Genomic DNA, 26,464 nt, shown 5'->3' on the forward strand with positions numbered 1-26,464 from the left:
CACTCTGGATTGGCTTTTTTTTTTTACAGTGATTCCTGTTTTCTCAGATGGAGAAGAGAAATCATTTCCAGCCTGGGGCATCTTAGGCGAAAACAGTCCTTGATTCATTTCTTCAGCTGGGAAACACACAACTAATATTTTTATTCTCTTCTTTAATTGCCTCTATAACATGAAACTATTCTACCCTTTACAACTGGCTCTGTATTCTTGAGAGGTTACAGTAGAACAAAGGTAACAAATAATTCACTAATTGTTTTTATTTTTTTAAAAAAATCTTTACCCATGTAGATTCTTATTTTAATATGCTTAAATGACAGCATTTTCAACTTTTGCTCCTATTGCCTTGATTAGACATTGATTCACTGAAGCATTAACACCACTTTTTCATAGAATATATTTTAAAAAATAAGAAAACGAGCATTTCTAACATTTTACATGCCCAGCTAAGCATGCTCAGTTGATGAAACTAAATTGTTTTTCTTTATTCCGAATCACCTAACATTCTCTCTCTATTTAAACTCCTAGATTGAGACATAGCTGCCCTTGTGGCTTTGTCCTTTAATGGTCTTCTCCCACAGTATAGAGACCTTCTTTTGATTTTTATAAATTAAGTTAGGGGCATCTGTTTAAACAGAATCTATGTTGCCATGATGCTATGATGAGTTAATCTTTATGGCACAATGATGAGTATTATTTTAGGGGCTTTTGGCAGGTGGCAGGAGGCTACAATGACTCTGAAGAAAAGAGCAAAGTAGAATTTTTAAATCTAATTTTGTCATTTGGATTGGAGGAGTAGAATAAAAATGGGCCAAATAGCTTCTATTCCCATTCACCCCAAATGAAAAGCAGCCCCAAATCAAGATCCAGCCCCAAATCAAGACCCTGACTTCCCGCTCCCTTAATGCCTCCCCACCACAAACAAGCTGAAACCAGCTCTCCCCTTCCCACCCTAATGGCAATCCTTATTTTTGTTTACAAAAAACACTGCCAACAATTAAATATTTTGCCAATGAATTTCAGCAGCGCCGTCTCTTCATCCTATGGGAAAAGTATAAATGGGTGGCTAAGGTGCTTATGCTACGGGTTCCAGCTTTGCTCTATGAGAAGGATGAGAGGGAAATTTCTATACCGAGACCAGGAGACAAGCAAGGCAAAGTTCCCAATGGGAAAATAGCTACATCTTGAGCACCATGGAAGAGCTTTCTGTTCACATAAAACCCAGAAAGACAGAGTTGTTTCCAACCTTTCCATGTTCTGTCTCCAGGTAACATTTTCCCATGAAGCCCTGGGACCTCTGCTGCTGGTTGCTTTCAGTGACAGCATTATTGTTTGGGGTGGCATTGTTATTGGAATGGGAGGCCACTGGAAGCTGCGGTATTTGCACACTTTCCACACTGTTCTCTTCTGATTGCTCTGAGTCACTCTTCACTCTAGCCACCTGATGAATCTGCACGGTGGCTTCTGGGGGATGGTTAATATGCACATTCACCAGGGAAGGGTATATTGAAGCTGAAAGAAAATGTTGAAAATTATCGTTAGAAACTTGGACTTTTCCTTCTATTACAAGCCATCATGAAATTTTTTTAAAAAGTAGCTGAAATGGCTGGCATCATTCAAATAACAATTTTAGCATCCATTCTAGCCTCAGAAAACCACAGTGTTTTTCAAATCAAACAGTATGTGCCTCCATCTGAAAAAAAAAGCAATAATCACATAAGGCTCACAATATATAAGCAAGTGAAATAACATCTGGTTTATAATGAAGCCCAAAAGAAACAACAACAAATGTTGACTGTCACAACTGATAAATAACCATCAGGGCAGCATATTGTGGTGATTACATACAGATCAACAATTCTGAGAGTTGCAGCACATCTGGAAAGTGACATTCTGGGGGAGACTGCTATAAATTACAGTCCATATAACTGGATCTGGGTTAGATGGATGTTCTGATTTCCAATGCAGATGACTTTATAGAGTTATGGGTCTCCGAATTATGTTGTCATTCTGTGTGAAGCTAATCAATCTAACTTCTCTGAATGCGATATGTCACTTAATTCCATGAGACACTGGTGTTCAACATCAGCAGTGAGGTTTGCTTTTCCTCCTTGGTTCTCCCCCTACATCTTATTCTAACAAACGAACATCCACACATGCTGTATTTAATTTTGCTTGAAGCACTTCCAGAATGCTCAGAACAAACCGTTTCAAATCTGAAACAACTGTTTTGAATTTGAAATGTCTTGTACAATCCTACTTTTTATATGCCAGACTTCTGGAATTCAGGTATTAAAGAAAAACACTGCACACAGCCGTATGTACTTTCCGAGAAGAACTCTGTTCCAGAATTTCAGCTAAGATTTCAAACAATGATTTTGTTTATGTGGGTGAGAAAACTATATTTTATTTGCATATATTCATAAACACTGCCAGGCAGGAGGGTGGAGTGCACAGGTAAGAAAAGAGGGCAGGTGCAGATAAACAATGCCTTTAACAACCCAATATTTATTTAGTTATTTATCTTTTTTACGTTTAAGTGACTCTGAGCAGTTTATGTTTATATTGTGGGTGGTATAAAGCAGGGGTCTCCAACCTTGGTCCCTTTAAGATTTATGCACTTCAACTCCCAGAGTCCCTCAGCCAGCAAAGCTGGCTGAGGAACTCTGGGAGTTGAAGTCCACAAGTCTTAAAGGGACCAAGGTTGGAGACCCCTGGTATAAAGTACAACAATGAAGCGTAGCAACAAAATGAATTCTAGAGTATATTGCTGTTCCCCAAACAACCGAGACCAAGAAAGCAGTGCCAGTTTGAAATAAAGAAAAGAATTTACATTTTGACACATCTTGGCTTATTGAAATAGATGAGTTCCAAAGTAGATTTTTTTTCTAGTTGGTTTAAAAACTATTAAGTAGCAGTGGGAAGACAGAGAGACAGACAGACAGACAGACTGACTGACTTGTTTGCAAATCCAAAAACATGCAACGTGTGCTGGAAGCTGATCTTTTCCCACCTTCTTGGTATGTACAAGTTTTTGTGTATCTGAAAAAGTTCACAACTGGGAAGTTTGTTAATAACATCTGCATATGACTTTGTATATTATATATCTTTATAAATTTTATACATCCTATTTCAAGAATGACCAGTAAACTGGTAGATCAAAAAGCAAATGTCTGCACAGCAGCAAAAGCAGAACTTAGACCTCTTATATCAAGAATCTTAGACAGGTGACCATTATGACTAACCTAAGAAGTGAGAAGTCATGCAATTAATGCTTACCAAGTTGATTGGACAGAGGAAGAGTATACATAGAATGCTTCACAGAGCTGGTTGCCAGGCTATTTGGAATTTGTTTCCTTTCTGCTTTTAAAACTGGTAGATGGCAAAACTTCCCTGTAGAGTTAGATGGGCACCAACATTCATCCCTGCCCACGCAACGCCCTCCATTTAAACACGGAATCTGGCAGAAATCTGTAAAGAAAATAAACTGAATGCATTGAGAAAAACGTATGGATGTTTGCTTCAAATGCAGATCAGCCAGGAGCTGTGTTGTTGGGAAATAATAGACATAGCCTATGTGTGCACCTCAATATCTCCACATTCACTCCCTCCCACCTGGAAAGGATAAAAGGGAAATTGAATTGCCAACCTGGCCTTATGTCTAATGAGTATGAAAAATCTTCTACCCTGTGTTAACATACTGAATTATATCATATCTGCTGTAGAGAAGGTTATAAATATGGAATAAAATAATTGAAAAGTAATTGAATATACAATATAACCAATGTTAGTTTTATTGTCCAATTTATACACTCACTGAAATCAAAATGAGAGAAATGAGAGAAATTCTAAGCTGCCCAGAATTGCCTCTAGGTGAGATAAGAAGCAAATAAACAAACAAACAATAAAAGTCAGTTACAGAAAGCTCCTTTTATTCTAAGAGCTTCTACATTCCCTACTGCAGGGATCTGCAAACTTGGCTCTTTTAAGACTTGGAGGAACTCTGGGAGTTAAAGTCCACAAGTCTTAAAAGAGCCAAGTTTGCAGACCCCTGCCCTACTGCATCATGGGTAAGATACCTATGGCATGCTGGCTGAGAGAATTCTGGGAGTTGGAGTCATACCTCTTAAAGTTGTGGGTGTGTGTGTGAATATCAGAATACTGATATTCTTATAAAAAGAATAGGAGAACGACAATAAAGGACAACTTAGACTGGCCTATTATCTCCAAGAGGGTAGGACGGGTCTCACAGAAAGTTGTTTCTTTTCTGCTTCTGTAGATAATTGCTAGTGCAAAAGAAAATAAGAGGGAAAATAAGAGGTCACACATTTGGGAAGACTCACAAATACGGAATCCAGATTTGGGGTCGTGGTCATGTCCGCTCTGGCTATATAGGGTAGTGGTGTCTCCTTTCTCACAATTATTATAGCAATGGCCATTGTGACATGTTTGTTTACAGATTGTTGGAGTGAACACTATTTTTATCTTCCTGATTTTTTCTGTCAGGTTAGCTCCTGCAAGAGAAAGAAGCGACACATCACACAATCAAATATTATGTCTAAGCAACTTGTTTTGGGGACTGGCATGCAGCATATTAACTCTTCTGATTATACTATATGTTATGATTCTCTCAAATTCAAGCAAGTTAAATATTACTTTATTTATGGTCTGAATCTTAAGCAATGTTTATTATTCCTCAAAAGTAAACCTGGAGAAATAAGTATAACCTTAGCACAGCAGTCAGGAATGGCTTTTATTCTTAACTCCCTGCTGCAATGACAAGACAACCCAAGTAGAAAACTGCCCCCCCTTAATGGGAGAGGTTACTTCCTATTTAAATTAGAGAATTCCATTTATTCCAAATTAGGATTATAGAAGGGACAATATTTTTTTCTATATAGTATTTTTTAAATTAACTCTCATATTAATAAACTTTAAAATGGTGATTTTTATAGGAATCATATTATAGAACAAGAGTCTATATCAGACAACAGGATTTGTGGCTTACATAAATGAACAGAACACGATTGAAAGATTTAATCAGATAAGAGTTGAAAAAGGTTGAGATAAAAGCACACTTGAGAATGTACATGTTTAAAAGCTAATATATTCCTTTTCCCTTTATTTTTTTATCCCCCCTCCCAATTTTTATGGGCAATGAGAGGAGACTAAGAACTCTATTCTCAGAAGATACATTTTGTTATAATAATACTCTACAGTGGTAATGCCACTTTCCACCTGTCTCAACAAACATGACTAGGTTGTTCCTTTACTCCTCCAACCAAGAAAAGAGGAAGTCAAAGCCAGAACAATCAACTAAGATGAAGGGAGAGTAATGCTGCAGAAAACAATGAAGAGAAGGGAAGTTCTATTCATTGTTCAGTTCAATTCAGACTGACAAAGAGGCTGATATAGTACAAGGAAGCCAATACACAGACCAGGAGTAGAATGTAAAATCTAGACCTTTCAATAGCAAGGAGAGTGGGGGGAAATCGAAAATGTTTGATGGTATATTGATGGAGAGGGGTGATGGATTAAGGGTTAATATGTTCCTGTGGAAAAGTCTGTTCTTTTATAACAGTTTGGAATTGATTAAAAAGAAGATTCCTTCTGAACATATTCAAAGTATGTTCTTATTTCTCCTCAGTACTCATCACATTAACTTCACACATTTAGGAATGAGGAATTTAGGAATTAGGAAAAAGTGGGATGACTCCAGAGTTGAAGAACTTAAGTTCCAAGATGTTCCCTGGGTTTGTCTGCCAGAACAGAATTCATTTTCCACAGGAACGTTCTGTTCTACCCCAAATTTTTAGAAATTTCCAGAGTAAATGAAGGTAAAGAAGGCAAATTAAATGGAAAAGAAAGAAATTTTTGTTTACATGAAAGAGAAACCTGCCTGTGTAATATTAGAAGCTACCCTCTATAAAGTAATAATGAATTACTCTGTAGATTGCTTTTTCATCTGAGTAAAAATGGAAATAAAACAATATATGCTTTATTTTTCAGGCAGCATAATTCACTAAGAGGAAACAGGAAAGTAATTAAGGGTAATAAGGTATATGCAGCGCCATGGTCTCAGTCTCACATATCTTTTAAAAAAATCACTAATAATGGAAAGTCTTATTCATTATAGACTTGCAGGAAATGCTGACTAGGAAATCTCAAAATGTCTACACCAGGTGTGATAAAGGTCCACTTCTCCTAAATCCTGCATCCAGGATCTTTTGTCTGTAAAAACAAAACTAAATTTAAAAAAAAGTGTGATTACTCAGATCTTACCCCAGGGAGACAAAACAGGTTCCTGATATACCATTTGTGGCCCAGTACTGCTCTGTTCAAATCCATTCCCATTGGGAAGTATATTGGAAGTTAGATGATCATGATTTACAGCTGGATAGCGTCGGACTGTGCGGGATGATCCAGTATATGATCGAGAAGTAACAAGGGAGCTGCTTCTGTTCTGAACCCTGGGAAGATGAAAGTTAAGTTAATATTTGTGCTGAATGGCTGTACCCTGTCGTGTCCCACTCCTCCGCTGACGGCCGGGTCAGGGAAATCCGAATCAGGCTTGCCTCTGCAGCTCTGCCCAAAGTCCTAGCAAAGTCCTCAGAGCAGGCAGGAGACCAGAAAGTGACTTCAGCAAGATAAGTTCGACTTTGCCTGACTCAGAGACTGCCAGAAAGCAGATCCTTTATATAGGCCATGGGGTGTGGCTCCATGACTCAGCACTCATTAAGGCCTGTCCTTCCCTTCCTTCTGTTGCCTCCGCCTATCCAGTCTTCTGATGCGAGGGTCACTCCAATCAGCAGCTGTTGGAAATAAACTTTCCTCAGGCTCACATGCTGTGGAGGAGGGGGAGGGGTCTAGCTGCTCCGTTTGCCTAGGCATGGAGCCAGGGCTGGGGCCGGGAGATGCCCCCTTCTCAACCTGTCTGGGCATGGAGCCAGGGCTGGGGCCGGGAGGACATTCTTCAGCGTTCGGAAGCAGATAAGCAGACCCCGGCTGCAGTGAGAGCGGGCAAGACACAACATACCCATTGAAAGTCTTCCTTGTTTAGGAAGTTAAAGCCTGCCTGTAGAGAGAAAGGTAAAAACTGAAAAAGTTAAACCAAGAGGCTCTTTTAATATGCCTTTGAGAATAACAACTGTTTGACTCTTCCCATAACTTAAATATTGCCCACACTTCCATCATTTAAAAATAAAATAAATTTTTTTGGATAAGCACCTCTCGACGTATTAGAGGTTAAATAGCTAAGAAACATTTTCGTGACTGATCATGGGCACCTTATGTACTAATAAAGAAAATAGTGCCTTCTAATTTGTGATCACCAGATGTGGAATATTCTCCACTGTCTTATAACTAGCACCAACATTATTGACAATTCAGTGACAGCTCCACGTTTCCCCCCCCTCGGGCATTTAAATTCATTATATTTATCCACTCTACTGTATTTCTGTCTCTTTTTTATTATTTTTATACTATAATAAAGTTATAGCTTTTTTATTGCAACAACATATTTTAATTGCATTTGTAGATTATTCTGATATTGCAACATGTGAATGAATGTAGTTCATCTGTTAACTTATTGATCATACTCTTCTTTCTTTTTCTGTTGTATTATGCATATCTCTTGGATTACAGATAATTATTTAAAATCATAGACTATCTTTTTACTTCATCTTCTGAAACACAAGCAAACTTCTTCATTAAATAACTTCTACTATCATTCCATTCTTCCTTTATATGATAGTTGCCTGCGGAGAATTTAGTCCCCTGTGAATAGTAATTTTTCCTTAAGAGAATGGCAAAAGAGATTACAAAAAATATACAAAATTGCTATGTAGTGAGAATCACTTCCTGTTGCTTTGTTTTGAGCAATGCATAACCAGAACAGATCTAATTTAGCATATTACCATACAACCATTTCATTTGCCAAAAGCACTGATTATTGTGGGCTCAAAAAACAAAACAAACCACTTGAACAAAAAATAAATACCGATCACCAGCAGCAATCATGCAAGTCAAATTAAATGAGTTGGCTCTGAGTATAAGAGGGTCACTATTATGTCTGTGCGAGGGGTAACATATTCACAAGGAAAGTCCATTGTTCCTCAATTCTCTCATCTGTTTCCAAACATGAGCGATCTCTTCGAAATTGGCTCATCCTATATGAATTTGGAATGCATTCTCATTCCTGATTTTGGCACTGACTGATCACTATAGAAATATAGCCAAGAAATGGTCCCAGCCAAAGAAATAAAACAGAATATACAATCCATAAAAGTCATCAGTGAAAGAAGCCTTACAAAGAATGAATGCCCATTAGCAAATTTGTCTTTCTTAGGATTTTTCAAAAAATTATTTAGGGTCGGGGTGAGATTCAGCCACCAGATCAATTCAGGCAAACCGGATACTAATTTTACATCTGGTTCACTGAACCGGTAGTTGCAAGGACTGGCTGTCCCCTCCCACCCCACCCCTCCCCTCCCCTCCCAGGAGTCTTCACGTAGCCCGTTTTGGATGCCAGGTAAGTTCAGGGCTCACGCAGAGGCTCTGGGAGGGTGAAAAAGGAGCCTCCTGGAAATTCCTGATCTCTGGAAACAGGCCCGTTTCCGGCCTCTGGAGCTTGGGGGAGGCCATTGTCACCCTCTTGGAGGCTTGAGGAAAGCCCCAAAGTCTGGGGAGGGCGAAAGTGCCCCCCCCGGCCATGGTGCAGGAGGCTGAGTAGGCCATGCCCACCATGGTCATGTCCACCCAGCAACTGGGCAGAAAACCAGTTGCTAAAATTTTTGAATCCCACCCCTGTTTAGGGTGCTTACTTTTTGTGACAGGTGAGCCACAACATGAAGCATATCTTCTCCACTCCCAAGGCCCAGTGCTTCAATGCCTATTAATTCATGCTGGCTGTCACAACAGATTCTTACAAAGCAGTTTGTTTCAACTTAGCACATGCTAAGCCTCTTTCTTTCTTTCTTTCTTAAGTTTTTCAGCTCTTTTTGGTCCTGCTGGTTCCTCTTTCCTCTGCTGGAGAACAGTGCCAAGATTTCCAGACTGCTATGTTTCTAAGCACCTCAACTACCCTCTTATTTTCAACATCCTAAAAAAAGTAGTGGTTAGTACTGGAACTTCCAAAGAAGACAAAACTTAATGGGATTAAGCAGATTTCATGCAAGATACACCTCCCCTCCCCCGCCCCCAGGAAGCAAGATAGTTTACATAGTTCCTTATTTAATGGCACCTTTATATTCATTGAGCCAAAGTTCTTTTCCTCTACGTATACCTTCCAGGTATTAAATCCAGTTCTGATCTACATTTAAAAGAATTTCAAAAGTGGAACTAAGGTTTGAAGAACTACTTGTAATACAATTTAGACTTATCATTTATTGGTAAATTACATTGATCATTTTAATCTAATGGTTTGAAACAGAATTAGGTAAATCTTGCTTTAAGATAAGGTTGCTGGCAATCCTTATGATTTATATTGATATATTGACCATCAATTGAGTTGTAAATGTTGTACCTTGATGAACGTATCTTTTCTTTTATGTACACTGAGAGCATATGCACCAAGACAAATTCCTTGTGTGTCCAATCACACTTGGCCAATAAAAAATTCTATTCTTCTTCTATTCTTCTTATATTTTAGGGACCATTTGAAAACAATTCTCAAGACATTTACATTAATAAGCTATAATTTCCTGATCATTCATTCAGTAACTAAGTAATATTTTAAATTCATTCCTCGACTTGATTTCTCTGGCAACATGAATCCAATGCAATGGAATAAGTTTAATAAATTGGAATGTGAATTAGCTATTTTATCATCCACACAGTCTCTTTTATTTTATTAATTTTTATTTTATTAAATTTTTATACCGCCCTTCTCCCGAAGGACTCAGGGCGGTGTACAGCCAGAAGATAAAAAACATGATAAATATACAATTAAAACACCAAACTAAAAACAGAGCATATTAGAAAAATGGCCAACCTTAAAAAAATTAAAATTTAAAATTCAAAACCCCAAGGTACTAAAACCCCAATTAAAATTTAATAAAACTATTAAGCCAGTCCCGCTTGAATAAATAAGTGTGTTTTCAGCTCACGGCGAAAGGTCCGAAGATCAGGCACTTGGCGTAATCCAGGGGGAAGTTCGTTCCAGAGCGTAGGAGCTCCCACAGAGAAGGGCCTGCCCCTGGGGGCCGCCAGCCGACATTGTTTGGCGGATGGCACCCTGAGAAGACCCTTTCTGTGTGAGCGTACGGGTCGGTGGGAGGCATGAGGTAACAGCAGGCGGTCCCGTAAGTACCCGGGCCCTAAGCCATGGAGTGCTTTAAAGGTGGTAACCAAAATCTTAAAGCGCACCCGAAAGACGACAGGAAGCCAGTGCAAGCCGCGTAGGATTGGTGTTACATCTCTGGTCTTGCCTCTTCCATCTTCCCTTTGAAGTGTGAGCAAGCAAAACATCATATTTTGAATTAATCATAGCATTCTATATAGTTCATTTCAGACATTTATACTTTAGAACTTCAAAACAGGCCAGAATATTTAAAGTATGGTGCGGAGTTGATGTAATATCTTAATCCATTCTATAACTTGTAAGCATAGTTTCCAATTTCAATCAAACTGGGAAACTATGGGAAGTAGAGGTGTTCTGCTCCAAGCAGAGAATTTATAGGAATTTAAGTCTATATTTCTGAGGGAAATGCCTACATTGGGGAAATCACATATTATGATATTCACACAATGTGCTAACAAGTAACCTACTTTCGCTTTGACATAATGTGCTGTGTGAATTCAACAAATCATCATTAATAATAATAACAACAGAGTTGGAAGGGACCTTGGAAGCCTTCTAGTCCAGCCTCTGCCCAAGCAGGAAACCCTACACCATCTCAGAGAGATGGTTATCCAATATTTGCTTAAAAATTTCCAGTGTTGGAGCATTCACAACTTCTGCAGTCAAGTCATTCCACTTATTATTTGTTCTAATTTCTCTTTAATTCTAAGTTGCTTCTTTCCTTGATCAGTTTCCACCCATTGCTTCTTGTTTTACCCTCAGGTGCTTTGGTGAACAGCCCGACTCCCTCTTCTTTGTGGCAACCCCTGAGATATTGGAACATTGCTATCATGTCTTCCCTAGTCCTTCTTTTTGTTAAACTAGACATACCCAGTTCCTGCAACCGTTCTTCATATGTTTTAGCCTCCAGTCCCCTAATCATCTTTGTTGCTCTTCTCTGCATTCTTTCTAGAGTCTCAGCATCTTTTTTATATCGTGGCGACCAAAACTGAATGCAGTATTCCAAGTGCGGCCTTACCAAGGCATTATAAAGGCATTAAAACAAGCCATGGCGTATATGAAACCCACTACTGCCAATCAGTCTTTATCATTAGGAGTTTTCGTCTAATTTTAACTCAAACTTTCTGTTTTTAGCAGTTTCCATCCACTGTTTTATGTGTTTCATCTTCTGTATAATAGTTGCTAAGATAGCTAAAGACAATTATCATTTCTCACCTTCTATTCTCCAAGCTAAACATGTCCAAGCTTTTCAAAAATTCCTCAAGGAATTGGTTTCCAGATACTTTAACACCCTGGGATGTCACTTCTTGATATTTCTATTTTGCCTACATCCCTCTTAAAGGAACAGAGAAACATATTGCCTTCAGAGAAACTTATTTCCAGTTTTCTCAATAAAGTCAAGAAGTGAGAGTCTCCCTAGGATCAATACTGAGAGAGTAAAACTTTCTCTGGGATGTCAATAATCATTATTATGTATTTTAAAAATACACAATGTATTTTTAAAATGTGTTGCTCATTTCTCATTAGAACCCAAAATGCACTACAAAACTACCACAGCATAATTTACATTGTTGTTAGTTGCGAAATTATGTCTGACCCATCGCAACTCCATGGACAACGTTCCTCCAAGCCTTCCTGTCCTCTACCATCCTCTGGAGTCCATTTAAGCTCACGCCTACTGCTTCAGTGACTCCATCCAGCCATCTCGTTCTCTGTTGACCTCTTCTTTTACCCTCAATCTTTCCCAGCATTAAGCTCTTCTCCAGTGAGTCCTTCCTTCTCATTAGGTGACCAAAGTATTTGAGTTTCATCTTCAGGATCTGGTCTTCTAAAGAGCAGTCAGGGTTGACTGGTCCAGAGAGATTTCACGAGAAGAGTCCTCCACTCCTCTGCTCGCAACACCAGTCTTGAAATTTTGGGCTTAGACAATTTAGCACTACGCCGCCTTTGGTCTGAGCTAACCGTAGTACACAAAATTATCTGCTACAACATCCTACCCCCTCTTCGGGAGAAAGAGAAGGGGTGAGCTGAGGGCAGAGGTTGAATTTCCCTAAAGCCCCTGAGAAAAAAGGGGTTTGAAGGGTTAAGTTCCCTCCAGTAACCCGAAGTGCTCCAGATCCGAGGATTCTTCTGCTTTGGCGGAACCAATCACCACGACCAAACGCCGAGATTTATTTTGGACAATAAAGGATTATACCGGACAGAACGAAAGTGGGAGAACTTTAAGCAAGTAGCCAAGCCGATTACCCGATACTTTGTAACAAGCTTGAAAACAGCAAGAAAATGGAGGCGAATTGTTAACAAGTTAACGAGTGGAAAGCGAAAGTGATACTTTCAGCGTGTGCCTCTGCAGTTGGTAATTTGCATGTTACTTGCTGCTTTAACTCTTTGCTGCCTGCTGATAGAATCTAGGGAGATTTTTTAAATACTGCTTTAAAAGACTGTGTTTCTCAGAAGTTAAGAAGATTTAAAGTGAATATTAAGTTGGAAATAAATAAATAAATAATTTTATAGAAGATGGCAGCCAAACAATTAAAGTCTACTGTAACAAAGAGCTCTGGAACTTTATCAGCTGGTGCCTCTCCAGCTCATACAGCAGAGACTAGAACATTGAATTTAGAGGCGTTACAAGAGAACTTAAAAGGCTTTATAGAAGAAAAATTTAAAGTAATAACTGATGAGATGTCTGAAATGAAAGAGCAGATATCAGAAATTCAAGTGGGAAATAAAGAAGTTAAAGAAGGATTTGTAATGGCAGTACAAAGTTTGGCAACGAATGTGATTTTATTGGAAGAGGAGGTTGAAGAAATTAAGCAACATAATTTAAAATTAGAAAATAAAATGGATGAATTTCAAAGTAAAATGGAAAAACAGAGGATGAAATAGTTTTGATACAATATAGAAATATGGAATTTGCTCTTAGAATTCGAGGTTTGAAAGAAAATAAGGAAGAGAATTTAAGGAAATTTTTCTGAAGTATTTGCTGAGATATTAGCAGCTCGTCCAGCAGATGTGGCTTATCAAATTGATAAAATATATCGTGTGAATTCTTGGATAGCAAGGCAAAAAAGTTGCCAAGGGATGTTGTTATTTATTTTACAAACAGAACAGTGAGAAATCAGATTTTGCAAGCTTCATATAAGGGGGAGAAGATTCAGATTGCTGGTCAAGATATTTTGATATTAAAGGAAATTCCACCAAAATGTTAAGGGCTAGGAAGGAATTTGCCTTCCTGGTGAATGAACTTAAAAACATCAGATTGAATATAGATGGGATATTCCAACTGGTATAATAGTATATTATGCAGGAAAGTACATCGTTTCAATACGGTTGGAAAAGCAAGAGAATTTTATGTTGAGGTATTAAAGTTGGAAGTCTTCCCCATTGGAAGCTAGAAGAAGGAGGCTGAAGTGAAGGAAGAGAAGTGAAGCAGGTACAAGAACAGATTGTGATGGAAGAAGATTTATTACAAGTGTTGGAAATACCTACGACGGGTTTAGATTCAAAAGAACAAAGGCTGACTAGAGCTGCTGCTAAACGCAAGGAACAAGAGATGAAGGCACAACAACAACTGGCAACTACTACAATGGAAACAGTGGGAGGAGCAAGGCCTAAAGTAAAATGTGATCTGCGGCTGGTGTTCCAAAAGTTTTCTTTGGCCGATAATGGCAATTAAACTATTATCTTGGAATGTTAATGGCCTGAATTCACCGCAGAAGAGAAGGAAAGTATTTCATTATTTGAAATAATTTAAAAATGACATTACCTGTTTACAAGAAACACATATTAGACCTTGCTAAATGTTGGAGATGCGATTGTGAAGATGCTACTTATTACCATATATGGTGGACTTGTAAAAAAGTTAAAGTATTTTGGATTAAAGGCTGGTGGATCATGCAGAATATTTTGAAAAAGAAGATTAAGTTTACTCCGCAGTTCTTTCTACTAGGAATAATTATGGACTATACAGCTATAGAGACTAAATTGATTTTGAACTTAATAACAGTCGCAAGACTTTTGATTGCTCAGTATTGGAAGAAAGAAGAATTACCTACAATCAAGAATGGACAAAACAAAACAACAAATGGACACTCAAAGTATCAAATCTGGCAGAGATGACAAAATCTCCGCTTACTTGAAAGACTATATACTAGAAAAATATATTTTAGAATGGAAAATGTGGATTGATTATATTTAAAATAAGTATCAGATAAAAAAATATCGAATAGCATATGAGTAAATTTAGGAAATATTTTGTATTAGATATATTTTTGAAGGAGAGGGAATTGAGAGTGTGACTAAGTGTGGTGTGACTAAAGATTATAATTTAGGAATTATTTTGGATTATGATTGTTAGTTTTGATACCCTGCATTTTGTTCTGGGAAGTCGGGGTGGGGGTGGGGGTAAGGGGAGGGAATTGGGGGTTTGGTAGAGATGGAGTGATGGTTAATGTACAGGGATTATTGAAGAAATATAATTAATGTAGGGTCGGGTCTGCATAGTTACCATTTTAGAACGGTGGGGAGGGAGAAAAGAGAGAGTAGGAGGTAGGAAAGAGGAGAAGAGGAAGGAAGAGGGATAGTAGAGGGAGAAGGAAGGTGTAAGGTGGAGGGAGGAGTGGATGTAGATAAGAGAAGGAGAGGAAGGTTTGGAAAGTAAAAGAAGGTAGAAGAGGGAAGAGTGTTAAAAAGGGTGGTGGTGACTGGGCAAGCCCGACTAATTGTATATAACTGTACATTGGATGAATTATTTGATATGATTGTAAAAATAAAACTTTTTATAAAAAAAATAAAAAAAAAATAAAGAGCAGTCAGGGTTGATCTCCTGTAGGACTAACTGGTTTGATCGCCTTGCTATCCAAGGGACTCGCAGGAGTCTTCTCCATCATCATAGTTCAAAGGCCTCAGTTCTTTGGCACTCAGCCTTTCTTATGGTCCAACTTACATTACAGAATATTAAAAGCATAAACTATCAACAAATCAACCTAGAAAGTTGTAATATTAAAATATTTTAATGAGAACTGCAACTGGAAACATAGCAGCATATACTCAGTTAAAACAAGTAAGATTTTAGCTGGTTTGAGAATTTACAAGGTTTGTAAAAAGAAAGTGGAAATTCCAGATTTATGCACCAGTACTGAGGATGTTGACTCTCAGATACTCACATAATTAATTACTTTGCTGGTGCTCATTCCTCTCCTACTGATGTTACTTACATTGTTACATTATTTCTCTTTTACAAGAAATGCTGGCAGTAAGTCAAGAATTTACAGTTCATTACTGGATATAATTTTTGAGACCATTTCCACAGGTTACAAATATAAAGAAATGACTTTACTTAAATATCCACAAGCATGAACTATAGCTGATCCTTTCATAATAGTTTTTTGCAATTGTTTTCAATTTTTGTTTTAGGAAGTATGAACTTAGAACATGTAAGTGTCGCGAGCTTAAAACACACTTATTCATCTGCGCGGGACTGGATTAGATTTTAAAGTTATTGGTTTTAAGGGGTTTTTACTATTTATATTGTTTTTAATAATTTGGCAATAGAATAAGTTTTTTAATTGTCGTTTTTAATCTGTATTTATATGTATTTTAATTGCCTGTGAACCGCCCTGAGTCCTTAGGGAGATAGGGCGGTATATAAATATGAAAAATAAAATAAAATAAATAAAATAAGCTCTAGATTTAAACTTCTCAGATCAGAATTATATGTAAAATCAGCCCTACCACCTAAACAAGATTCAGCACTGACAAAGAAAAATATCTGCGGTTTTTGTTTTGCATTTCAATGAAACATTTATTCTATCAGGAACTCCAAAATAATTTTCCGATGGTTAATTTGGCTAAAAGTTCACAAACAGTAGAGTACACTAGCCAAAGTTATATTGAGAAACCACTGCCTTGTACTCCAAAGTACAAATTGTTCTTGGATTATCTTCTTCCATTGTTTATTTTATACACTGAACATAAACATAATTTTCTCTCTTTTTAAAAATCTTTCCATGAACCTTTCTTACAGATTGCTATAGCACCTACTAGAGAACTCTAATAGGAATCAGAAAAACCTATTTTAAATATGCACAAATAAAATAATGGTATCCAATCTCGTGATATCATCTTTTCCTGAGATAGCTACATTATATCAACTGCATAATATTCTTACCTTACCACACACTCCTCCATGCCTTTGAAATTCATTTTTTTAAAAGTTTGGGTGATAAAGTTAGGTACCACATTATTATGAGAAAGTCTAGAATTGTATGGTAGTGTACAGGTAGAGTTAAAGTAAAAAGTAAATTAGCAGCATTTCCTATATGAATTGAAAATATGTAACAGGCAACTGACTTATCTATTACTTATGAGTCTGGTTACCGTGCTTTGATAGTAAAGAGACATGTATTACTTGCAAATTCCTCCAAACTTAAGTTGGCATCTCCAGTTAAAATAATTTTAGGGGGGAAAGCTGAGAAGAACTCATTCAAGCTATCATATAGAATTAATAAATATATACACAGCCTTCAAATCAGTTTTGACTACTGGTGAATCCTGGATTCGTCTCTGAAAGACTTTCAGAAGCGGTTTAGCCTTGCCTCTTAGAGTTGACAGAGAATGACTGACCCAAACCAGTTGGCTTTCATGTGTAAGGCAGAACTAGAATTCACAGTTTCCTGGTTTCTAGCCTAGTGCCTTAACCACTACATCAGACTGGATAGTGTCATGTGTCATGTCATGTCATCAGTTAGTGTTAACATTATTGAGTTAGATGCAGGGGTGAAATGCTACTGGTTCGGACCAGATTGCCTGATCCGGTAGCAATGGCAGAACCGGTAGCAAAAATCCCTGCCCCCCACCATGCCCAGCTGAGCCACGCGAACATCAGAGGGTGTTTTTTTTTTACTTTTAAAAGCATTTTTTCTTCGGCCGAAAAAATGCTTTTAAAAATTTTAAAAAAAGCCTCTGATGATCATGCAGCTCAGCTGGGTTCATCAGAGGCTTTTAAAAGCATTTTTTACAACCACTTTGGTCGAAGAGGTTGTAGAAAAAATACTTTTAAAAGGCTCCTCTGGCGATCCCAGCTGAGTTGTTTGATCATCAGAGGCTTTTTTTTCTTTTAAAGGCAAAAAAATGCTTTTAAAAGAAAAGCCTTTGACAATCAGGCAACTCAGCTGGGATCGTCAGAGGAGCCTTTTAAAAGCATTTTTTCTACAACCTCTTCGGCCAAAGAGGTTGTAGAAAAAATACTTTTAAAAGTTTTTTTTTTTTTAAAAAATTGGCAATGACCACCCAGTCACATTACACCCCCCCACCAAGCCACGTCCAGGGAACTGGTAGTAACAAATTTTAAATTTCACCCCTGGTTAGATGGATCAACCATTCTCATAATATTTAAATGTATCCATGTATTATGAATACATGTATTTGTGAAGCATATTAGGACAGTCAATACATTTCTGTTGCTTGAAACAGAATACTATTCAATACCAAAGTTGCCTGTGCATTAGATTTGAACACATTTCATTCTTAGAAACAATTAATCAACACATGCAGAAGAAAATGACTTAGCTAGTTTTGTAATTTAAAAAGTCACAAATCACATTTATCAAATAATGATGAAATTAAAAGAATTAACTCCCACATCCAAAATGTCTAGCTAGCCATCCATTAAGATTCAGTTTAGATTAGTTTTTGTCAGTCACAAACAACAAGACTCACAGATGTAGAGTTTAAATTAGCTATTTTATTGTTCTATGCCAATTTCACAGGAATCTGCCCAGACTGGCAGTATTCACCAGAGAAAGATTAGATAAGGCCCAAAGGCATTCAAGAGGGGTCAGACCTTACTATCTTGTAATGAGTCCAGGCTAATTCCCCGCTTGAGCCCTCCTCCCAACTGCTCTCTTCAACAGCTTTCTTCACTCTGGAGCTATCCAGATTTGTTGGGTTGGCTTCACCACCCATAATTCCTAGTCAATATCTGGGGCAGGAACCATTAGAGGTAGATTATAGATAGATGGGTGTGTTTCTATACCGTTTTCTGATATTCTGAAGTAACTCTAGAATACCATGACACCATAGCTAGCAAACTGAATTGGCCAAATCTTGTCTAGTTTTATATACTAGACAATGTACAATGTCTAGTACAATGTACAAAGATCATGAAGTAGAACTTCAGGCTTTCAGTTATTCATTTTTAATCCCAAGAATATATACTAATTTTATGTAGGAGACAAAAGATGGGTCAAACATCTTCCATAAAAGGTTTGTCAAACAAGCTGTTTCCATCAGGTTTGAGACCATTTCTGCTTCATTGACGGATTGTTTGATCTTTCTCATAAAAAGTTACAAAAATATTTTTTTATAATTAAAGAGTAGTAATTCCATTCCGAAACATATAATCTGTAGATCTGCAAAGAAAGCATGTAACCATGACAACCTCTTGACAATCAGCCATACTTTTTTGTTTAACCTTAAATCTCTTGGCAATTTTTCTTTTAGTTTCTGCCTCACTCAACTGCCTCCCCTATTGGCCACCTGCCCTTCTTACTCAATGCCACATAAACCATAAGCCAGTGATTCACTTCCTTCCCTTATGTAATTTCCACTGAATCATTAGAGAAAAATGGACATCACACGAGTAGTCTAAGTTACAGAAATGAACAGCCATTGGGGCTTTCCTTTTTCAGTCTCTGAAGTGGTCATTAAATGGCCTGGCAGAACATACAGAGATCACTCTTCAAGCTGGCGCAAAGAGTTTCTCAACACACACACATTGGAGTTAATTGCACACGTAGTCTACCAAATCTACAGCAAATGAAACAGTCTCTCAACAACCTCCACTACCTTCAAGGCCCCACTTGTCCATTTGTATTTCAAATGGATACATCTGCCTTTGCTTAGAGGGGCAATTCTTTTCCAGACAGTTAAGGATTTGGGACACAAATTTCCCCTTGTGTCTTTTATTCTAGACAGTGGCTGCCCACTAAAGGAAACTCTGACGTTTTTAACAAGGAACTCTTGGCCTTCCTCCTGGAATGGCCTCACATTCTGCTGAGGTTTGAACAGACTACAAGAAGCTGGAACATCTACAAATTTCACAGAAAGTCACATATCAATTCAAGTGGGTAGAATTCCCCCCCCATTTTAATTTTCATATCATATGTACCCCTAGTTATATGTGATCTTTTATATAAGCCTTAATATTTTCATCCCTGTGATCTGCTTTCCTTTTCTATCTTGCAATTAGAATATTCCACCCTTTAACTACCACCTTCTGTTGCTGAAATTGGATTCTGAAAGACATACTCCTAACTTCACTAAATAAATTTGCATAAGTAATAGCAAAACACATGTTTGGATAAGTATTCAGACAGATGGTCTTCAGGGATATCTTCTGATTTATCCTTTTCCCATTTCTAGGAATGGAGAGAATTCTAATACTATAGCTAGTTATATATTCTCCCTTCCCTAAGAAAAGTACTGAATCACTACTAAGATTGGACGATTATAGAGAATTTAAGAACTATCTACCACTATTGGTGGTTTCACACTAAGCAGATATAAAAATCTATGCACCTTCTTGTCACATAGACTACTCTGCTAAGTCTGTAACCACTAAACCAACTAGTCTCTTACATCTCTTGAATGAGAAAAAGAGAAGCAATAATTTTGAATGTTATGGAGATTCTCAGTCATCCAGGTCATGGTTGTCCCAAAGGTGCTTTTTCAAGAGGCAACTGGATTTTCTCTTTTTTCTTTGAAGACATTTCACTTCTCATCCAAGAAGCTTCTTCAGCTCTGACTGGATGGTGGAGGAATGGAACCATTCCCCACCATCCAGTCAGAGCTGAACAAACTTCTTAGATGAGAAGCGAAACATCTTCAAAGAAAAATCAGAAAATCCAGTTGCCTCTTGAAAAAGCACCTTTGGAACAATAATTTTGAACCTTGATTTCGATATAAATAGGGCCCAGTTTTGCTACAAAGCAAACAACTGAAATTCTTTAATAACTATTGTACAATATATCTACTTATCCTGAGGGTTTGTGGCCTTGGAATCTGATCTGATTTGATTTCATTTAAATTAGCAAAGTTACACTCCCGATATCTATCCTCAGCTATAGTTATGCCATACTCTCAGTAACTTAATAATCTCCAGCTAGGATCTATTTAGCTTCTGAGGGACGATAGATGCAAAATAAGAATTAAGAATTTTATTTTTCTCATCATCCACCATTGTCACTTTATGGATTATCTTTTGATCTGCAAGCAACAGCTATAAATGATGTTTTATATAGAGACCTAACATCATGAAAGGCTGTACAAAATTGTTTTTAAACTTATATACTTTGCAGGTCAAACCAGAAACCACAAAAGCATTTAACTATCCAACTTTTTAAATATAATATTATGGTTTATTGTACTAAACCAGTGGTGGGTTTCTACCGGTTCACCCCAGTTTGTAATGGTGGCAGTGGGAGGCTCCGTCCACCCGCCCGGACGTCATGATGGACACTCTGCACATGCGCAGAAGGTTCTGCGTATGCACAGAAGCGCCGCACGTGAGTAAAGCAAGTGCATGCATGCTACCAGTTCCAAACCAGTAGTAAAGGTAAGTGAAACCCACTATTGTATTAAACATATCTTAATTGTTAAGGTATGCTGCTGAGACAGTAAATGGGTGATTTAAAATGGTTGACTTTAGCACAAATAATATTGTTTTAATGAAGAATTAATAATAATTGTAATGTATCTGAATATTTGGAGGGAAATTTGGGCGGGAAAATACACGTTCCTGATTGGCTGGTGCCTCAGCCAAAATACTATATAAAGAGAGAGGTTTGCCTGGTGCTTTTGCTGAGTTCTCACAATAAACCAAAGAGCTGTTGTCATTCATGTGGTCTCCTGTCTCATCATTGTCCAGACCTAACATTGGCGACGAAGGTGGGATATTGAGGACATGAGACCCGGAAAGAGCTGAAGGAACCAAACTTAGTTTCAAACCCAGCCAGTTGTTGAGGGCGGCCGCGTAGCGATGTCTAGCTATACCCCGCCAGTACCATTCAACCCAGCCAAAGAGAAATGGGGGTCATACATGGCTCGCTTCGAATGTTTTCTCGAGGCAAACGAACTGCAAGAAGTGTCGGATAATCGGAAGCGTGCATATTTCCTGAGCCACTGCGGACCAGAAGTCTTTGATACCGCTGAATCGCTGTCAGAACCAATGCCGGTCCAGTCGGTACCGTGGCCCGTGCTCCAGACAACGCTCCGAGTGCACTACGCCCCGGTGCCATCGAAGTTCGTGCAAAGATTTGAACTGAGGCAGAGAGTTCAATGCGAGGGCGAATCGATCAGCATGTATATGGCCGCCTTAAGGAAAGCGGCGACCCACTGTGAGCACAGGGACTTGGAGGATACCCTACTCGAACAACTCAATTGTGGAGTCAGGGACATACGACTGCAGAGGCGGTTACTCTCAAAGAGCAACCTGACCCTCACGATAGCCCTCGATGAGGCCAGGGCACACGAGATGTCCACCAAAGCGGCGGAGACTCTGCAAAAGCCGAACACGCCAAATTCCGCAGCGAAAGCGGCACCAGTCCATAGCGAGGAGATCCAGGCAGAATGGGAAGGTGAAGATGAGGAAGAAGTATTCCAAACCGGAAAACCGGAGAGAAGCAACCGTGATGAATGCGTGAGTTGCGGGGACCAACACCAACGACAGAACTGCCGTTTCAAAGATGCCATTTGCCGAAGGTGTGAAAAGAAAGGACAGCTAGCTCAAGTCTGCCCGGCCACACAACCATGCCGCCAGAAATTCAGGACTGAATTCAAACCGGCCAATCAGCAAAGTTCCAGTTCCACAAGACGGCCAGCGATTGGGCAATTCAAAAAAGGTGTGAAGTCAAACCATACAACTGTTTGAGTGAGCCACACATCAACACAACTGGAGAAGAAGATATTCACCAAGACCTACATAGAAAGAGTATCGTGTAAAATGGAGGTGGACACCGGATCGTCAATCACGATCATGTCCTGGGACGCGATTACCAAAAATCTACCAAAAGTCGCAAAGCGCCAACTGCAGCCACAGAAGCTGAGAGTACAGGACTACCAGGGAAACCAGATCCCTGTTCGAGGCACCACAACAGTTTGAGTGAGATATGGACAGTTCAACGAATCCCTACCGATCACCATAGTCGATGGCAACCTGCCCAGCTTACTGGGTCTCGATGGGTTCCGGGCCCTGGGAATGGGCATCACCGAAGTTCACGGTGTCAGCGGCGACCTAAAGGAGGAGCTGTTGCAAGAATTTGAGGATGTTTTCCAGGACAGCCTGGACAAGTATGTGGGGACTCCCATCTCATTTAATTTAGACCCCCAGGTAGCCCCGATTAGACTGAAGGCGAGGAGGGTCCCGTTTGCCCTTAAACCCAAAATTGATAAAGAGCTAGACAAGCTAGTAAACCAGGGCATATTGGTTCCCGTTGACCATGCAAAGTGGGAAACACCTATACAGTCAAGCCAGACGGATCTGTCCGTATCTGTGCTGATTATAAGGCTACGCTTAACAAAGCACTACAAAAGAGTGCTTACCCAGTCCCCATCGTGCAACATCTGCTGCACTTGCTAGGACCGGGACAAGTTTTTGCCAAACTTGACTTAGCACAGGCTTATCAACAGCTACTGTTGACAGCGGAACAGCCGAAGCACAAACAATTGTCACACATAGGGGCGCTTTTAAATGTACCCGACTACAATTCGGAGTCAGTGTAGCACCTGGCTTATTCCAAAACCTAATGGAGCGGCTCTTGCAAGGTCTACCGGGAGTAGTCCCCTATTTTGATGATGTGTTGGTATCAGCCAAAGACTTAGGGGAACTAAAAAACAAATTGCGAAGGGTTCTGGAAATTTTTAAAACTACGGGACTTAAGGTGAAACTTAACAAATGCCAAATTGGAGTAGAATCTGTAGAATTTTTGGGATATAGAATAGATAAGGAAGGCATCCATCCTACAGAAAGCAAGGTGCGAGCAATAAGGAAGGCTCCACCCCCAAAAAACAAAGCAGAGTTACAAGCATTTTTGGGACTGTTAAACTTCTATGCATTTTTTTAAAAAAATAAGGCAACTGTGGCTGAACCACTTCACAAGCTACTAGCAAAAAACTCTGTGTGGACTTGGGGCAGGAAGGAGGCAAAAGCATTTGAAGCGGTTAAGAAGCTATTATCTAGCGACAGCATTCTAATTCAGTATAATGGAACCTTGCCCTTATGCGACGCGTCACCCTATGGAGTAGGGGCAGTCCTCAGCCACAAATTACCGAAAGGAACTGAAGCCCCAATTGCTTATTTTTCCCGCACGCTATCAACAACAGAAAGAAATTATAGTCAATTAGATAGGGAAGCATTAGCCATAGTATCGGGCGTGAAAAAATTTCACGAATATTTGTTTGGGAGGCGGTTTGAAATCATCACGGACCATAGACCTCTGTTGGGACTCTTGGCGGGGGACCGTCTGACACCAGTTGCATTGTCTCCCAGACTAACCCGTTGGACTATCTTCCTGGCAGCATACTCATACCAGCTGTCTCACCAACCGGGCAAAGACTTGGGACATGCGGACGCTTTAAGTAGATGTCCTTTGCCAGAGACAACCCAACCCCGGGAATACCAATTTTATTAATTGACTCTCTGGACTCTGGGCCTGTAACTTCTGCTGAAGTAGCAAAGGCATCTTATAGAGATATTATTGTCCATACAGTAATTGGCTGGGTGCAGAGGGGATGGCCCGTTGCACCGGGAGAAAAGTTTAAAGACTTTACAAAAAAGCATTTGGAACTGTCCGTAAAAGGGGGTTGTTTGTTATGGGGGGATAGAGTGGTTATTCCGTTGCAGTTACGCGGGCATGTTTTAGAATTGTTACATGTGGGACATCCCGGAATTGTCAGAATGAAATGTCTAGCAAGGAGCTATGTCTGGTGGCCACAGATGGACAAAGACATTAGCGACCGGGTAGGGAAATGCCAAGCCTGCCAAGAATCAAGACCGTTACCCCCTACAGCCCCAGTAAGGGAGTGGGAAAAGCCCCAGGGACCTTGGTCAAGAATCCACATAGATTTTGCAGGACCGTTTCACGGGCAAACATTCTTGATTATTGTAGATGCCTACTCGAAGTGGTTGGAGATAATTTTAATGAAAACCATGACAGCAGAAGCCGTAATTAGAGTATTACGGCGACTCTTTGTGACACACGGGCTGCCAGACACCCTAGTGTCAGATAATGGACCGCCAGGGGTACCTGGCCGAAGTGGGCATCCGCCATGCCCTCTCGGCGCCTTTCCACCCAGCTACGAATGGTCTTGCAGAGCGGGTCGTACGCAGTGCCAAGGAGGCACTATCAAGAATTAGCCCAGGGGATTGGCAAACCAAAATTGACACCTTCCTGGCAGCGCAACATGGGACACCTTGTGTAGCCACCGGCCGCACCCCAGCGGAGCTCTTAATGGGTAGAAGGCTCTGGTGCCCCTTAGACAGACTCAATCCGACATATTCCCCTGATGGGTACCAAGCCACAAGGGACAAAACCAGACAAATGGTCGCAGGTGACCTTGTGTGGGCACACAACTACAGCGAGGGTCCCTCATGGTTAGGGGGGAAGATCGTAGGGGTGACAGGTCCCAAATCATATCTAGTAGACATGGGGGATGGCAGAGTTTGGAAATGCCGTATAGATCAATTACGAAAAAGAATGCAAACAAATCTAGAAACCAAACACCCAGACCCTGACTACCAAACATTTGAACCAACAGCTAACTCAGACCCAAGGCAATCGGAGGACTTATCTGAGAATGAAGAAGTCCAGCGACGCCACACGATTCCTCCAGAAGACAGCAGGGGCGACTCTGCCAATAATCCAGGGCCGGAGGGCCAAAGGGAGGAGCTGAGAGAAACAAATAGTACCTCCGACCAGCTCGACTCCCCTCCAGGGAATGATTTGCGCAAGTCAGAAAGAGTTAGGAGACGCCCTGTCTACCTGCGTGAATACGTGTGCAAATAACATGCAAATATTATGTAAAAGAGGACTAAGTGTTTTCTGGGAGGGGAGGAGTGTAATGTATCTGAATATTTGGAGGGAAATTTGGGCGGGAAAATACACGTTCCTGATTGGCTGGTGCCTCAGCCAAAATACTATATAAAGAGAGAGGTTTGCCTGGTGCTTTTTCTGGGTTCTCACAATAAACCAAAGAGCTGTTGTCATTCATGTGGTCTCCTGTCTCATCATTGCCCAGACCTAACAATAATAATAATTCCTATAGAAAGAGATCTTTATATTATACTGGACATTTTCTAATCATATCTTGCTTCATGTAGTGTATGGAGAAGTTTTTTGAGGGATATTGTTACAGTATGCAAAAATTGAGTTGTTAATCTTTATTGTGTCATTTAGGATTAAAAATTTATCTGGAATTGAATCTAAATCCTATAGCTGTGACGGAGAAATGTGATTGCATGAGGCTATTCAAGATATTAACGATGAGTAATGGCAAAATATCTGCATATATAAAATGGGTAATCATGACTTGTAATGAGTTTTTGCAAGGGAAAATCATGAAGTTGGGTCACATAATTGTAGGACGTTTAAGCTATAAAATCCTAATCAAATAAGTGGGGCATTGAAATTAAAATGACTGCGCAAAGGTCAACTGTAGCTTTGAAGCATATATTGACCAAGTAAATAAACAAGAACAGAAATAAGCAGAAACTCTGGTAACAAAAGTATAATATAACAAATCACCAGTTCCTAATAGTATCCACCCAAGAGCTTAAAAGCAAAAATATAGAATTGCTGACCTTATGGCATGTGTAATTTATTCTTCAAATCAGATTCGGTGATAGAAGATTGGAAAATAGCCAACATGAAACCACTTTTAAAAAGGTACCCAATGGGAAATTATAGGCAGGCTGGCTTGATATTTTTTTGGACATATTCGTGGGAACAGAGGAAAGAAATAAGAAATATATAAAGTAACAAATGTTGCTGAAGGAAAAATCAGCATGGATTTTGTACAGGTAAACCCTACTGACAAATCTTTTTTTGAGAAAACACACAAATGAAATAGGACATATATGAACTTTCAGAAAAGAATTCATTGAGTTCATGA

The 26,464-nt window shown here is 39.3% G+C and overlaps 1 protein-coding gene across 1 annotated transcript in view; it reads right to left on the reverse strand.

Annotated features, from left to right (window-relative positions):
• The window catches only part of LTBP2 (latent transforming growth factor beta binding protein 2), a 132,586-nt gene that overhangs the window by 68,781 nt on the left and 37,341 nt on the right, over positions 1 to 26,464 (reverse strand). The window contains exons 4-7 of the mRNA XM_058162351.1: positions 6,280 to 6,467; positions 4,341 to 4,511; positions 3,277 to 3,468; positions 1,244 to 1,509 (exon numbers count right to left, since the gene is read on the reverse strand). Coding sequence (XP_058018334.1) covers positions 1,244 to 1,509; positions 3,277 to 3,468; positions 4,341 to 4,511; positions 6,280 to 6,467 — 817 coding nt within the window. The remainder of the gene's footprint in view (positions 1 to 1,243; positions 1,510 to 3,276; positions 3,469 to 4,340; positions 4,512 to 6,279; positions 6,468 to 26,464) is intronic.

Source organism: Ahaetulla prasina, chromosome 1, assembly GCF_028640845.1.
Source record: "Ahaetulla prasina isolate Xishuangbanna chromosome 1, ASM2864084v1, whole genome shotgun sequence".
Lineage (NCBI taxonomy): Eukaryota > Metazoa > Chordata > Lepidosauria > Squamata > Colubridae > Ahaetulla > Ahaetulla prasina.